The following is a 16410-nucleotide window of genomic DNA, read 5'->3' as shown; positions in this document are numbered from 1 at the left end:
AGACCACACCTGGAATATTGTGCGCAGTTTTTGCCTCCAAATTTGAAGAAAGACATTTTGGGTATTGAGGGAGTGCAGTGTAAGTTCACGAGGTCAATTCCCGGAATGGCGGGACTTTCTTACGCTGAAAGATTGGAGCCACTGGGCTTGTATATGCTTGGGTTTAGAAGGCTGAGAGGGGATCTGATTGAGACGTACAAGATTATTAAAGGATTGGACACTCTGGAGGCAGGAAGTATGTTTCCACCGATGGGTGAGTCCCAAACCAGAGGACACAGCTTATAAATAAAGGATAGGCCACTTAGAGTTGAGGAGAAACGTCTTCACCCGAGAGTGTTGGGTGTATTGAATGTTCTGCCCCGGAAGGCTGTGGAGGCCAAGTCTCTGGAAATTTTCAAGGAAGAGTTGGATAGAGCTCTTAAGGATAGTGGAATCAAGGGTTATGGGGATAAGGCAGGAACAGGATACTGATTGAGGATGATCAGCCATGATCATATTGAATGGTGGTGCTGACTCAAAGGTCAGAATGGCCTACTCCTGCGCCTATTGTCTATTGTCTGTTGAAATGGCACCTAGTTTGCAATATATGATTGGCTAGGATCTATCGGTGCCTGTGTATGTGCACATAGGTGTTGTAGGTGGTGGTCATCTGGGAATCCAGATCGTGAAGGAATGTTTCAGTGCGACAGCACCTGTACACAGTTATTAAATAGCAATAATCTAAAATTAGAGTCATCAATGAGAGAGATCCAGACTGGATAGTAACTGATATTTTCTGGGCATTTACAAATCCCATGAAAGAAACACAAGAGTTAATTTGGACCAAAATGATGGATATAATAACTTCCTAAAATGAAAATGACCGAAATGGAAGAGTTGATTTTCGATCAAAATGCAAGAACTAATTTCAAGCTGTAAATGATTGATTGAAAGTTAAACTTGGATGAGAAGAGTTCATGTCACAGTGAAATGAAAGAATTAAGTTCAGATGATTGCAAAAGATGATTTTACACTGAAATAATCTCTTTAATTTCAGTATAAAAGTGTTCTTTTGCATTTTGGTCTGAAATTAATTCTTTCATTTAATTATTTTATTTCATTTCAATTAAAGAGTTAATTTCAGACCGAGATGTAATTAACAAGTGATTTACGGGCACGTAATCTGACTGAATATGCTGCGTTGCTGGATGAATTACATAACAAATCATCAAGAATTTCACGTGGACTATAAATAGAATGGCTTGAGATTTTTAAGGACATGTACAGCAATTTAACTAAGGATGTCAGCTGATGTTTGTAAAGAATAGCAAAGACTTTGCCCAGCCATCTGAGGTAACTGACCCCCTATCAGCAACTAGTTAGTTGTCTAATTGTTGCAGCATTGGGTGCAATAACAGGTTATTGTATTGTGGATGCAACCTACAATGTAGAGCCGAGTGGAAAGTTCTGCCATATTTGCATAAAGAATTTAAGAATATGACGTCGTCTGAAATCAATTTGAAAGTTGAGCTGGTTTGTTTAGACTCATGAGCAGGAGCCACAAAACTTTATCAGAACAATTTTCAGAATCGAAACAAAAAAATCTCGTTCACTTGTTTACTTCAGGGAAGGGAATCTGCATTCCTTTTCCCAAACAGTCAAAAAGCTGACTCTACTCTCACAGAACTGTGGCCAGTTTTCAACATCGAGTTTTATAACTTCAGATCAAGAACACTTCACTCCAAGTCTACTCCCAACCCTACATTCCTGGTCTTCACCTGAGGCACAGCCAACCCCATTCCAATTGCTCATAGTCTCCATTATCACTTCTCTTCCTTCTCTAAGAAGGGTCCCTGGACTTGAGATTTTAACTCTGCCTTCTCCCCACAGGTGCTGCCAGTTCTGATAACTTTCTCAGCAATTTCTGTTATAGCTTCTCTGCTGCCCTGGCTTACCATCGTCAATCCCTTTGTCTGCCTACTCTCTCTCTCTCTCTCTCTCTCTCTCTCTCGCCTCTCCCCATGTGCACAATTCTTTCAACCTCCTATTCCCCCATCATCAGCATAAATACCATCTTTATTTGACTTCTATGATTTCTGAAGACATTCACATGACACGAAATGTTAGTTCTGTTTCTCTCTCCCCATTGACGCTGCCAGACCTGCTGAGTTTCTTAGGCAATTTCTGTTGTTGTTTGTTTCAGATCTCCATTACCTGCAGTTCTTGGTTTGATTTATCCTTGAATGCTGTCTGAAATAACCGAGCAAGTCATTCAATATCAAGTATTCCTTACAAACCACTAGAATGAATACATATTAGAGTTTTTATAATTAATTTAGTCAGAACTCTAGTCCTCGGTCATTCAGAAATGGTTCTAGAAAAGCAACAAAAAGGTTTTAACTGCAGAATAGTTTGTAATTTAAAGATTCTGTGTGAAGAAAAACAGGCTCTTTGATGAGAGTCAATGGCTGAAAACCAACTGAGTGCTGTGTTTCTTTGTGTTAGAATAACTGATACCAAGCAATGATTACACGCTCGATTCTATCAAGGGTCATATGTATGGAGTGGATTTGTGTACACATGTTTATGTATATGCGTGTATACATGTGTATGCATGCTCGTGTGCGTGTATGTTTGGGTATGTGTACATTTGTGTGTGTGTGGTGTGTATGCTCGCGTGCGTGTATGTGTATGTGTAGTGAGGAAGGACAGCGATGTGTAGGTGGGACAGTATCCATTGGTGGAGGGAGATGTGCATTTCAATGATGGCTTGAGTAGGGATAATAGTAACTGAAAAGAGATTATATGCATCTGGGAGTGAGTTAAGTAGCTGGGGATTTCGAGTTGTGCCTTGATTTCCAGTGGCTAGTCATAATCTGGGAACTATATTTCCAGATGTTTAGCTAGTTGTTTAATTTCCTGATGGAATAATAGAAACTGGTGTTCGGTAGAGGATATAATCCACTTCAAGGTGCGTGTAATTTGTACAAAAACGTACGAATATTTAAGATTTAGGTAGATCCTGAAAACAACCCAGCTGGGATTTATATAGAAGTGAGTACCAAGCTGGAAACTGGGCGAGGCTTTGTCTGTTGGATAACAGTTCGATGCAGGATTAGGCCTTTCAGGCCCTATTGTCTGCTTTGCCATTCAATATGATTATGGTTGATTTCATCTTGATCTCAACTCCACTTCCTGCCCATTCTCTACAAGCCTTCAATCCGTTACTAATTAAAAATCTCCTCCTGAAATTTACTCAATGATCCAGCATCCATCACATGCTGACGGAGTGAATTCCATAGTTTCATGACCCTTTGATAGAAGTAATTTTTTCCTCTTCTCTGGTTTAAATCTGCTCAACCCTTATCCTTAAATGATAACCTCTCATTCCAGACGGCTCCACATCAGGAAACATCTCTACGTCGACCTTGTCAATTCCCTTCAGAAGTTTTTCTACCTCAATTGGATTTCCTTTCATTCTTCTAAACTCCAGACAGTATCGGTCTAAACTGCTCTGTCTCTTTTCATTAGACAATCCCCTCATCTCTGGAATCAACCAAGTGAACCTCCTTTGATGTTCCGTTGATACAATTGCTTCCCTCCTCAAATAAAAAGGCAAAGATTGAGTACAATGTTCTCACTAACATTTGTACAGTTACTGCAACATTTCCCTTCTGTCATAGTCCACCCTTTTAGCAATAAATGCCAAAATTTAATTGGTTTTCCTTATTACCTGCTGCCCCTGCCAGTGGGGTTTTTGTATTTCCTGCACAAGGGCACCCTGATTCCTCTGAATTAAGTTTTTCTCTCCATTTAGATAATAAATTGTCTTTCCATTCCTCTGAGTGATATAGAAAAGCGTCATGCAAGAGTTAATTTTAGCCTGTAATCTGAAAGAACAAACAAATGGTAGGCAATTCTTAGCCAGGACTTTGACCAAAGTTTGCAGCTTGTTTTTAACATTGCATAAGTGATAAGTAGAAGTTCATTGCTGGCTGTTATCTAATCAAGAATTGAATGTGCGTTCTTAGTCGAATTACAGATAGCCAGACCTGGTTAGAGGGTTGGGTGTAATTTAACATTTCAGCGGGATTTGTAAGAATAACAGACAGTTTGGAATATTTCAGACTTGTGACGGTAGGTTTATGCATTGAACAACATACACTGGGCTTGTCGATAAATGTGCAATGTTCACTTAAAGATGCAACATGCTGCAGTGAATTGCTGGCTGAAATCTAAACAGAAATTTGGTCGGTTTTTGTAGGCTGGTTAATTGTAACCATGAAATGACCAGTGCTCTTCATAAAAGCTTGTTTGGTTCACTGCAGTGATCAGAACCTGTTATCCTGACCACAGCTGGAATATAGGTGGCTCCAGACGAACTTCAATGCTCCTGATTCTCAATAATACTCCTTCATGGCCTTGAATGCCACTTAGTTTACTGAAAGTGAAGCTCCTCACCAATCATTCTCGAAGTACAAGAAAGAATGGAATCAAATGAATGAGGCAGCAGCAAATTGCAGACTTAAATCTAACAGGGGACTGGACCTTGTGAGGTGTCTAATCCCTGGGAATGTATTGTGGGCTTTCACCTAATGAAGGGTTTAAGTGGTTTATGTACAAGATGTATATTTCCTGAGAACAATTTCAGCTTTTAGTTCTAAACAAGTAGATTTGGCATAATCCTTTAAAATTTGCTTCACGTGTACACAGGATGTTTAAGAAGGCACGTAGCACACTTGGCTTCATTACTCAGACCTTTAAGTGAAAGAGTTGGGGCATGATGTTGAGGTTATACAGGATGTTGATGAGGCCTCCGTAGTGCTGTGTCCAGTTCTGGTTATCCTGTTATAGGAAGGATATTATTAGACTAGCGAGGTTCAGAAAAGATTTCCAATGATGTTGCGGGGCAAGGAGGGTTTAGCATATTAAAATAGACTGGAAAGGCTGGCATGTTTTTCACCAGAGCGGAAGAGGTTGAGGACTGAGGATTGTAAAATGATGAGGAGTATCGATAAGGGGAATAGCAAAGGTCTTTTCCCTAGAGTGGAGGAGGGAAAAATGAGGATTTATTTTTTAGGTGGGAGGAGAAAGATTTAAAAAGGACATGAGGGACAACTTTTTTACACAGACAGTGTTTCTCATTTCGAATGAACTGTCAGACATTGTGGTGAATGAGGATCCAGTTACAATATAACAAAGCATTTGAATAGGTACATGAATAGGAAAGGTTTAGTGGGATATGGGCCAAGGGCAAACAGATGTTGGGATCTGCTTAGTTTGGGATTATGGTTGGCATGGACTAGTTGAACTGAAGGCTGTATGACTCTATGACTTTGTAAGCGCTGAGAAAATATTTTGGAGTCAAGAGTTATCGAATTGTTGTGATAGGAGGCAGCAGGAAGCCATTTAGTCCATTAAGCTTGCATCAGCACTTCAAATGAGCATCATGACACAATCTCCACCCTTTCTCCCTACACCATTGCAAACTGATTCTCTCGAAATAGCCATCCACTTAAATGCATCAACGTGTTCCAGCCTAATAATGCCTGTGTTTAAAATCTTTTGTGGTGCATTGGTAATGTCCTTACCTCTGAGCCAAGAGGCCAAGATTCAAGCCCATCTGCTCCAGAGATGCATCCTAGCATCTCTGAACAGATTGACTTGAAAGTATCCAGTGGCCTGGTGGTATTATTGGTAGACTTTTTTATCCAGAGATCCAGCTAACATTCTGGGGATTTGGATTAGAATCCCGCTTTGTCAGATTGTGGAGTTTGAATTAAATACTAATGGAGAAATAAGAGTCTCATGATTGTCTGGAACCATATGGTCCAGTTTCGAGCAGAAAATCTGCTGTTCTTACCTGATCTGGCTGAAACTTGACTCCAGACCCACAGCAATGTGGTTGACCCATCAGCCCGGAGGAGGGGTCACTGAACCTGAAACGTTAACATGATTTCACTCTTTAGATGATGCCAGACATGCTGATGTTTTTGTCAGAACTCCTAGCCTATCACCTACACGCAAGAGCATGGCTCACGCAGCTCTGGGGCAATCGTGACCCTGAACGTAACAATGGAGTTGGCAATACACATCAGAGTGTCATATATATAATCTTTCTTAAGGAGACAGTTATTCCTTCGTACTTGAGCAATGCTAATGAGACTTTTCAGTGACTAGCCTGTAAAAACCCCAAGGAATCCTCACTCTGAGTTGCGAATTTTCTGAAATATTATGCATGTTTGCATCGTCGCTTGTGTTCCATTCCGTGTGAAATATAGCAACCTAGAGCAGCACGCGCCCCGAAGGGGATGTTGCAGTTTATTTCTGTGTTGATCAGATGATTTGGTGGCTTGTTTGTTCAGAGGAGTCAGACAATAAACTGAACAAACATCAATGGCAATTCAGGCACGTGGGAATCAACACATTTAAGGCAACGGAGAGATAAGCCCTTCTGAGAGTCTCGGGAGTGACAAAACAAGCTTTTGTACTAAATCCAGCACTTGGCTTGGCGCCAGAATTAACACATTTGCAGATGATAAATATCTGAGTTTGGAAAGTGAAAGTGAGAATTGGAGCTGGATTTCCTTCTTATCAAACCAGATTTCTTATGTAATTGGATCCTTTAGATATAGGGTACACATGGACAAATTGGCAAGAAGGAAATAAATTGGGGCGGGGGAGGGGATGTTGGGAACAGTGCATTTTACATAATTACACAACTTAGTACCATTCCAAGTAGCTTACAGAGATACCAGGAGGGGGATAGTTAAGAACATAAAAGCAGCAGTAGGCATTCAGCCAATCAGGTCTGCTCTGCCATTCAGCAAGACATCAGCTGATCTCATAATTCTCAACTCCACTTCCCTTTCCATTTCCCTTACCCTTAATTAATAAAATCTCTGTCAGCCTTGAGTATGCTTAATGACCCAACTTTTGTGGTTAAGAATACCACTGATTCCCCACTCTCTGAGAGAAGAAATTCCTCTTCATCTCTGTTTTAAATATGCAGTCTGAGATTATGCCCTCTGGTCTTAGACTCTCAAATGAAAGAAAATAACATATTCACATTGACCCAAGAATCACACTGAGAATCATAAGCATTTCAATAAGGGTGCCTCTCATTCTTGTAAAAGTCAAAGAGAACAGGTCCTACATTGCGAATGGAATGCTGACTTTTATAGCTAAAGGAATAGAATATAAAGGTAAAGAAGAAGTATTGTTGCCACAATACAAGGCATTGCAAAGATAACACTTGCAGTGTCGTGTGCAGTTTGGTCCCATTATTTGAGGAAAGATGTAGTGACATCGAAGACTGTTCAGAGGAGGTTCACTAGATTAATCCCAGAGATGAGGGGTTTGTCGTATGAAGAACTGTCTAGGCCCGTGCTCTCTGGAATTTTGAAAACTGAGGGGAGATGAAGTTGAGGTATTCAAGATGATAAAAGGTTTGGATAAAAAGGACGTGGGGTGGATGCTTCCAGTTGTGGAGCATTCTAGGACGAGGGGCCAGAGTCTAAGGAGAAGAGGTAGCAAATTTTGTACAGAGTTGAGGAGAAACTATTTCTCCTGGAGGGTTTTCGATCTTTGGAATTCACTACCTCAAAATGTGGTGAGTGAATTTTAAAAGAATTTGGACAGTTTTTTTTATTGGTAATGGGTTGAAGGGATATGGGGAGAAGGCAGGAAATAGGGGTGGGGGTGGGGGGGGGGTGGGCAGGAGCATATCAGCCATGATCAAATTGTGAAGCAGACTTGATGGGCCGAATGCTCTAAATCTGCTCCGATATCTTCTGAACTTATGAAACTATTCAACCTCTCCCCATAAGACAGTTGCACTAATACAATCCCTTCATACATAAGATCAGCCCAGTGAAGCATCTTTAGGGTGCCTCCTGCTCCAATCTTTATTGCTTTTGATAAGTGGACCAAAGCTTTTCACAGTATTCAGCAGTCTATGATTAAATTAATTCAATTTTGTCAGTAACAGTTTTGCAAAAAGAGAGTGTGTGGAAAAGCCCAAGAACGCGTGAATTTCATCGAGGAAAAAAAAAAGAACAGGAAGGTTGTACAAAATCATTTCAAACACTTAGGATGCAACTGGCTTCTTATGTCTGGATGGCACAATCTACGAAGGATTTGTGGATCCATGGATCCTCCCCTCAGTGCTTCTGTGAGTGAAGGTTATTAAATAAAACATTAGATGAAATGTAGATAATTCCTTTTGGATCCAAATAGTAAGTGTTAGATATGATTACTGCAGGGTTCGATGAAATATTATCACCGAAATGGAATGCAGCTAGAAGGAGTTCACTTAGCTCCAGTCGATAATCTCTTGAATATTTCTGTTCTGATTTGCATTTAGTAATGATCGTAAATATTACATCATGTTAAAGCAATATCTCGTCTTTTTGGTTATCCTTGCACCTCGTGTTTAATGAGAAACTTTCTGCTTTGACTGGGCAGAATCACCTGCAAGAGATTTGGGTCAGACTCATCGTCCTGTGAAGAGGAGACTGTAAGGCAGATGAAGCCTTTGCGTGTAGAAAATGAGGCAGACGTAGAAATGGACAAGAGACCCGAAAACAAACAGTGGGAGGTGGAAGAGAAAGAGGAAAAGATGGAGCCGACTGATCACTTTAATATCCAAACCAAACCCTCAACAGGTGCGAATGCCTTCTTCCTCTCCATCCCATTCGCCTCCAAACTCCCTCGTCTTTACATAACTTCTCTCTTTTCTTACACCTGTCATTACCCCCTTCCACTTTCTTCTGCTTTACTTTCTGTCCCTCCTTTAACTCCCCTTCCCCAAGCCATTCAGCCCTTCGACCCTGTTCTGCATTTGCTAGGATCATGGCAGATCTGACATTTCTCATGTCCACTTTCCTAATCTCGTTCGGTAGTGCTTGATGCCCTGACTGATCATAAAACTATCTGTCTCAGTCTGAAAAATGCGTAAGGACTCTACTCCCCGAGCTCTCTGTTGCAGGGAGTTCCAAAGGCTCCCAACCCTCTGAGAGAATAATTTCTGTCTTAAATTGCTGTCACTTTATTCTGAGATTATGTCTTATAGTTCTAGACTCTCCCATGAGGAGAAACATTCTCTCTACATTTGGTCTGTCGAACTCCTCAAAAATCCTACATCTCTCAATGAGATCAACTCTCTAAACTCCAGTGAGTCGCGTTGCGAAATGTATAGTATTTGAAATGACATCAATCCTACTCATTTGTCAATCATATCCATAAGGAACCTATTAGACTCAAAACTGTTCAATGTTTACTTGGGTTCATGGTCAACATGACAGCTAAATATAGATAAATTATTCCTTATTAAGAGCTGGAATTTCAGATTTAATTTCTAGACTCTGCTCTCTGCAGCTCCATATTACTCAATCAGCAGACATCGTGCTTTATCTCATTCTGCTTCATATTTTGAGAAAATTAATTAATTACCTTTCGAGATGGTAAAGTCCAGGCATCACAATCTGAGTTTGGACGATCTCTGCTGTTAGTTAACTTTGGAGTAGATATTGTTACAACACATCAGTGAACCCTTTCATTAATTAAATGTAACACTCAGAAAAGCTCACCTCACCTCGTAATCTGTTAAAATATGAGTGACAGTAAACTCCCAAATATCAATATTTAAAGAACATAATATCAATTTATTCCTTAGTTATAAAATTGAACATCAAACAACAACTATTTACAACTTTAAGTCCCATTTCATTTAACTGTTATTATCTGCCTCCAATTCTGTACTAATATACTGGTCCAATAAAAAAAACATCAAAGTTACATCAACTTAATTTCAAAACCACACAGAGGCTTTTGTCTCAAGTATCTCCCGGAATCGTCTCTTTTCTTTTACTGTGAAGATGCTTCATATGAAAAAGTAACTTTGTAGAGTCACAGTCATAGAGATGTACAGCATGGACACAAAACCTTCGGTCCAACTCGTCCATGCCGACCAGTTATCGCAACCAAATCTACTCCCACCTGCCAGAACCCAGCCCATATCCCACCAAACCCTTCCTATTCGCATAGCCATCCAGATGCCTTTTAATTGTTGCAATCGGACTTGCCTCCACCACTTCCTCTGGCAGCACATTCCATGCACTTACCACCCTCAATGTGAAAAAGTTTCCTTTGAGATCTGTTTTATATCTTTCCCTTCTCACTATGCCCTTTCGTTCTGTCTACTTCTCCTATCCATGTCCCTCATTACATTATAAACCTCTATAAGGTCACCCCTAAGACTCCAATACTTCAAGGAAAACAGCCCTGGTCTATTCAACATCTTTCAATTGCTCAAATTCTCCAACCCTCGCAACATCCTTGTAAATCTTTTCTGAACCCTTTTAAGTTTCACAACGCTTTCCCATAGGAAGGAGACCAGAATTGGACACAATATTCCAACAGCAGCCTAATCAATATGCTCCACAACCATAACATGACCTCCCAACTCCTGTACTCAATACACTAATCAATAAAAGAAAGCATACCAAACGCTTTCTTCACTCTCCTATCTATATGCAACTCTACTTTCAAAGAGTTATGAACCTGCACTCCAAGACCTCTTTGTTCAGCAGCACTCCCTAGGACCTTACCATTAAGTGTGTAAGGCCTGCTAAGATTTGCTTTCCAAAATGCATTTATCCAAATTAAACACCTTCTGCCACTTGGCAGCTCATTGTTTGATTTGATCAATATCCCATTGTTATCTAAGGTAACCTTCTTCTCTGTTCACTACACCTCCAGTTTTGGTGTCATCTGCAAACTTAGTAACTATCCTTCTTATTCTCATATCAAAATCATTTACATAAATGTTGAAAAGTATTGGATCCAGCACCTACCTTGTGGCACTTCACTGGTCACAGGCCTCCTGCCTAAAATACAAGCCCCCTACCCCACCCCCACACCCTCCAACACTTCTGTATCCAAATGGCTAGTTCTCCCTGTTCTCCATGAGATCTAATCTTGCTAACCAGTCTCCCATGGGAAACTTTGTGGAACATCTTTCATCTACCACTCTGCCATCATCAATCCTCTTTGTTACTTCTTTTAAAAACTCAATGTCTTTGAATGGCAGTCTCTCTTGATGGCAGTTACACTGCCTCACTTTCAGAGTGCCTGCCTTTTTTATACCCCAAATATCGTATCATTCATTGATTAAATATTGGAAAAACAATAAATTCAAACTCGATTTGGTTTAAGTATCCTGGGATATAATTTAAACTGATTCATTAAATTCGAGTTGTTGTCAAAACAGCAACCAACTCAGGTATCAATTTCACGCCCAAATGTTACATATTTTAAATTTTCCAGTACACTCTGGGACTTCTAGTTAATCATATGACAGCTCTCAGTGCAAAACAGCATTCATTATCTCTTAAGAGTACAGTACATACCTTCAAATTCATGACCAGGTATTGTTCTCATCATCATTTGGAGGTGCCTGTGCTGGAATGGGGTGTAAAAGGTTAAAAATCACACACCACGTTATAGTTCAACAAGTCAATTTGAAAACACTAGCATTCACCAAATGGTTTGAAGGAGCAGTGCTCCGAAAGCCAGTGCTTCCAAATAAAGCTGTTGGACTATACACTGGCATTGTGTGATTTTTTTTAACTTTGTTCTCATAAATCAAGCCCTGAGACTCTCGAAGGTTGTGTACCTTCAGAAGGTGTGTTTAGAAGAGGTAACAATATTGTCACCAGGCTTGAAGTAGAGTTTTCTAAAGCAGGGTCAGTCCTTTTACCTTTGTCTGCATGTCTGCTGTAACAAACTGCATTACATTAGCTCAGCAATTTGTGTTTGCCCTCCCCGATCTCAGTTCCCTGGCTCTCCTCCCTGATCTGGATTAGGTCTGACAGGTCAAATGAATGGCCTTTTGTGTTGCTGCAAAGGGAAAGGAAACCTACTGATCTCAGTACTTCTTGGAGTCCCTTAGAGCTGCCACATTTTCTTTCCAGAGTAATTTCTGGCATGTTTGACGCTCTAGCTTTCTACACCAACCCTCCCCTCCCCACCCCCACCCTGCAGGGATCAATGTGAAGATGGATAAAGTCCGCTCGTTCAAAAGTTGCATCTTCTCCAGACTGTTTGCCACTCACCTGATGTGGATTTCCGTCCTGCAGCTCCGACACTACTTGTTCATCGGCACCCTGAACCCCATGCTCATGCTGATGTCTCATGGTGATACCACGGAGGGTAAGGCGTCGAGTCACGTCAGCGATCAATGGCCCAGGTTGGAGAGGAGGGAAAAATAGGAAGACTGAGCAAGGAAACAAGAAAAGGAGAGATGGCTAGGTTGAGGTGGAGCCAGAGAGTTTGGGCCGAGATGGAAATAATGGGAGAACTTGAATAGTTTGCAATTGCATGACAGAGAACAGAGAAGAGAATCACAGAATCACTCATGTGCGCAAAGAGGTCATTCCACCCATCATGTGACCAGCTGCTTTATAATCTCATGGCAATCCACTACCTTTGGTTCATATCTCTGCATGACATTGCTCCACAAGTAGATTCATAGAGCTGTACAGCATGGAAACAGACCCTTCAGTCCAACTCATCCGAGCTGACCCATTTTCCTACATTAATCTAGTTCCATTTGCCAGGACTTGGCCCATAATCCTCTAAAGCATTCCTATTTGCATACCCATTCATATGCCTTTTAAATGTTCTAATTGTTCCAGCCTCCACCACTTCCTTTGGCAGCTCATTCCAAACACACTCCACTTTCTGCGTGAAAACATTATTCTTTAGGTCCCTTTAAATCTTTCCCCTCTCACTCTAAACCTATGCCTTCTGATTCTGGAATCCACTACCGTGGAGAAAAAGATCTTGGCTATTTACCGTATCCAAGACCATTATGACATTATAAACCTCTAAAAGGTCATCCCTCGGTCTCTGACACTCCAGGGAAAACAACCCCTGCCTATTCAGCCTCTCCCAATAGCTCAAACGCTCCAATAAATCTTTTTTCTGAATTATTTCAATTTTAGCAACATCCTTCCGATAGCAGGGAGACCAGAATTGCATGCAATATTCCAAAAGTGGTCTAACCAATGTCCTGTACAGCTGCAACATGACCTCCCAACACCTATGCTCAATGCTCTGACCAAACGCTTTCTTCACTGTCCTATCTACCTGAAACTCAACTGTCAAGGAACAATGAATCTGCATTCCAAAATCTCTTTGTTCAGCATCTCTTCTCAGGACCTTACCATTAAGCGTATAAGTCCTGCCCTGATTTACCTTTCCAAAATGTAGCACGTCACATTTACCTAAATTAAACTCCATCTGCCACTCCACGGCCCATTGGTCCCCTTTTGATTCAATGCAGTGCCTCCCAAATAACAATCCAATTCCTTCACAGAAGAGGAGAGCAATCACATCTGCAAATTAATGGGGAGCCTTTTAATTTAAGAATAGGTGGGGCTGAAATGGTAGAAGGATGACAGTGGGGGAGAGAATGAGACAGAATGCAGAGCGAAAGAAGAGTAAGATGTGAGAGTGTGGGAGAGATAGATTAGATAGGCTACCAGATGAATACCTGGATGCACATTGGGATTTGAATTATGGTACAAACTGGGGCATACATCGTCATACAAAGGATAACACCTAATCCACACATGGGAGTGAATTTAGAGGGTTCACGTTCAGTTTGCCATCTCAAGGTGGGTTTGATTTGTTTTAAGAAGATGGTTGATGTAGGATATAACTTGAAATCATCAGTACACTCATTTACAAATATTAGCTTATACACATTGAGACTTCCATTCCAAACAATACTGATACTCAGCTCCCAGACTGTACTGGGCCTGTATAGATATCTGCGTCTAAATTCATCATGACATGTGGATCCCAAACCTCATCAAAATCTGGTGACCTTTTCCTCAATGGGATCTGCGTCCCAACCCCAGATCAGGACAATCCACATGCTAAATGCCAATTAAACTGGAATAAATAAATTGACAATTAAAAATTACTTTCCATTTTTTAATCAGACCAGTCGTCCGATACAAAATGTCTCTATGCCACAAATCCACATATCGGGAGCGGGAAACACACACACACACAAAGAACAATGCATGCAGAAAATCAGAAACAAAAACATAAATTGCTGGAGAAACGCAGCAGGTCTGGCAGCGTCAGTGGAGAGAGAAATAGAGTTAATGTTTTCAATTCACGTGACCCTTCTTCAGCCTGGATTCAAAATGTTTATTCTGCTTTCTCTCTCCACAGAAGCTCCCAGACCTGTTGAGTTTCTGCAACACCCACAGTTTCCATTCTGCATGTCAGGAAAAAATGCTTAGATAAATGTGTTAGGAAATATTTAAGTTGTATTTGATTGTAATTCTTTGTTTGTTTATTTGCTTCTCTGCTTTTTAACACACTCTCTGGCTCACTTCATATCTCCCTTTGTTCCCTCCTTCCAATTCTCTCTCTCTCTCTCTCTCTCTCTCTCTCTCTTTCTACCTACATCCCTAGTGAGCAAGTATACAAATGCATTCGCCCTCACACAGATCTGTGGATTTTTCTGTGCTCCCTGGAATGGGATAGTGATGGACTGGCTTCAACAAACAGACAAAACCTCCGAAGCTATTTCAGGTAAATGGAAATCACCAAGGAGTCCCTTCGCGACGTCAGGAACACTCATATTTCAACCAGTCTTGCATAATCCTGATGAGCAAATTGAACACTCTTTGAATAGAGCCAATGCATGAATGGCCAGGCTTCAAGATTGAGTATCCTCTCAGTCTCGATTGATCGAGAGAGCTGACATTTCGGGCATCAGCCCTTGGGCTTATGCCCGAAACATTGATTCTCCTGCTCCTTGGATGCTGTCTGACCTGCTGTGCTTTCCCAGCACTATACTCTCGACTCTGAGCTCCAGCATCAGCAATTCTCATATTTTCCTAATCGAGAGAACCCTTGTGGAACCATGGCAGTGTCCTTAGCTCTGGGCCAGGAGGGCTGTGCTGGTATCTCTGTACAGGTTCAATTGATAAAATTTCAGGTAATCAAGTTATGATTACTGACTTTCCACACAGTCGCAGGCACTAGATATATAAAAAGGTTACATCCACAGAGGTCTGCAGAACAGAAAAAGGCCCTTTGACCATTGTATCCGTGCCAAGATGAAACAGTTCCTGAATGACATCTCCAAGCACATCCCATGACCTTGTACAACTTCACATTGCAAGTTTACATCTGAATACTTCATCGATGTGATAAGTGTTTGTGTCTCTATTACACTTACAGGCAGAGCATTCCAGATGTCCACCACTTTCCGCGTTTAAAAAAGTTTTTCTTTGCATCCTCTCCTAACATCCTCCTCCTGATCCTGGCAAATCTTCTGCATCCTCTCTAGTGTGATCACATCCATCCTATAATGTGGATTCCAGAGCTGCGCACAATACTCCAGCTGTGGTCTGACAGACGTTTTATCCAGATCCAGCCTCACCTCACCCCCACCCTCAGATTAAAACAATCCATGGACGTGTTCTGAAGTGCTGTCCTTTCTCAGGAAATCTGAGGCTAACACAGAGCTCCTTCAGAGCTTCAAGTCTCCTGCATGTGAACTTTCTGCCCCTTCACTGTTTCTACCAACTGCCCTTACCCCACCCCCAGTCCTGAAGAAGAGTTACATCTGAAGTGTCAACTTCTCCACCACCTTATGATGCCTGACTTGCTGTGTTTTTTTCAGCCTCCTGCTTGTCTAGCTTTCAGATTGTACGGTCATTGGTCTTTATCTCTCTATAACTCACATGACAGAGCTCTGATCTTACAGAGTCAGAGGCCCTTGACATGGGAAAAAGAAATTCTTTCTATTTCAGGATATCCAGATGTGATCTGCTGGTACTTTGTGTGATTCAATTGTGGGTATTGAGCATTTCTGCCCCCGACCCCAGTAAGTCCATTTCTCATCTTTAGCCTCCCTTGCTCTCAAATAGTCCATTGAGCTCTTTCAGCATCATCGAATGACACTTGAGATCCCTTGGCTCCCCCGTTCCCCCAAACCCCATTCTTCCCAACCTTACTCTCAGGTTAATCTAGTTGTGAACATTTTCTGTCTCAGGTGATCTGGAATCAAACACGAAATCACATTCCCAATACTGGGCGCTCTGTCAGTCACAATTAAAACAGCTCCCAGCCTCAGAGATGGACATAGATCCCTCAGACACAAATACAGAGAGAGATGGACAAGTCCGTGGTGACAAAGAACAGTGAACATTTGGGGACTAGTGACCCTTTTTAGGTCTGACAGCAGATCGGAAAAGACTGTGTTTATGCTGCTGACAGGGAAGGGGATGGAGGAAAACATGAATAGGTGAATACAGAGCCCAGAAAGAGAGACACGAACTGCTGAATTGAAAAGGGATGGAAGATAGTAAGCCAGAGAAGAAACGAGGCTTGGATAGG

At 41.3% G+C, this 16410-nt stretch overlaps 1 protein-coding gene across 1 annotated transcript in view; it reads left to right on the top strand.

Moving 5' to 3' along the window:
• The window catches only part of LOC132834512 (equilibrative nucleobase transporter 1-like), a 36098-nt gene that overhangs the window by 12163 nt on the left and 7525 nt on the right, over positions 1 to 16410 (top strand). The window contains exons 7-10 of the mRNA XM_060853436.1: positions 8446 to 8645; positions 12025 to 12192; positions 14476 to 14559; positions 15088 to 15111. Coding sequence (XP_060709419.1) covers positions 8446 to 8645; positions 12025 to 12192; positions 14476 to 14559; positions 15088 to 15111 — 476 coding nt within the window. The remainder of the gene's footprint in view (positions 1 to 8445; positions 8646 to 12024; positions 12193 to 14475; positions 14560 to 15087; positions 15112 to 16410) is intronic.

The sequence above is a fragment of the Hemiscyllium ocellatum genome, chromosome 40 (assembly GCF_020745735.1).
Source record: "Hemiscyllium ocellatum isolate sHemOce1 chromosome 40, sHemOce1.pat.X.cur, whole genome shotgun sequence".
Lineage (NCBI taxonomy): Eukaryota > Metazoa > Chordata > Chondrichthyes > Orectolobiformes > Hemiscylliidae > Hemiscyllium > Hemiscyllium ocellatum.
The sequence above is the reverse complement of the archived record's forward strand: the minus strand, read 5'-3'. Positions and strand labels throughout refer to the sequence as shown.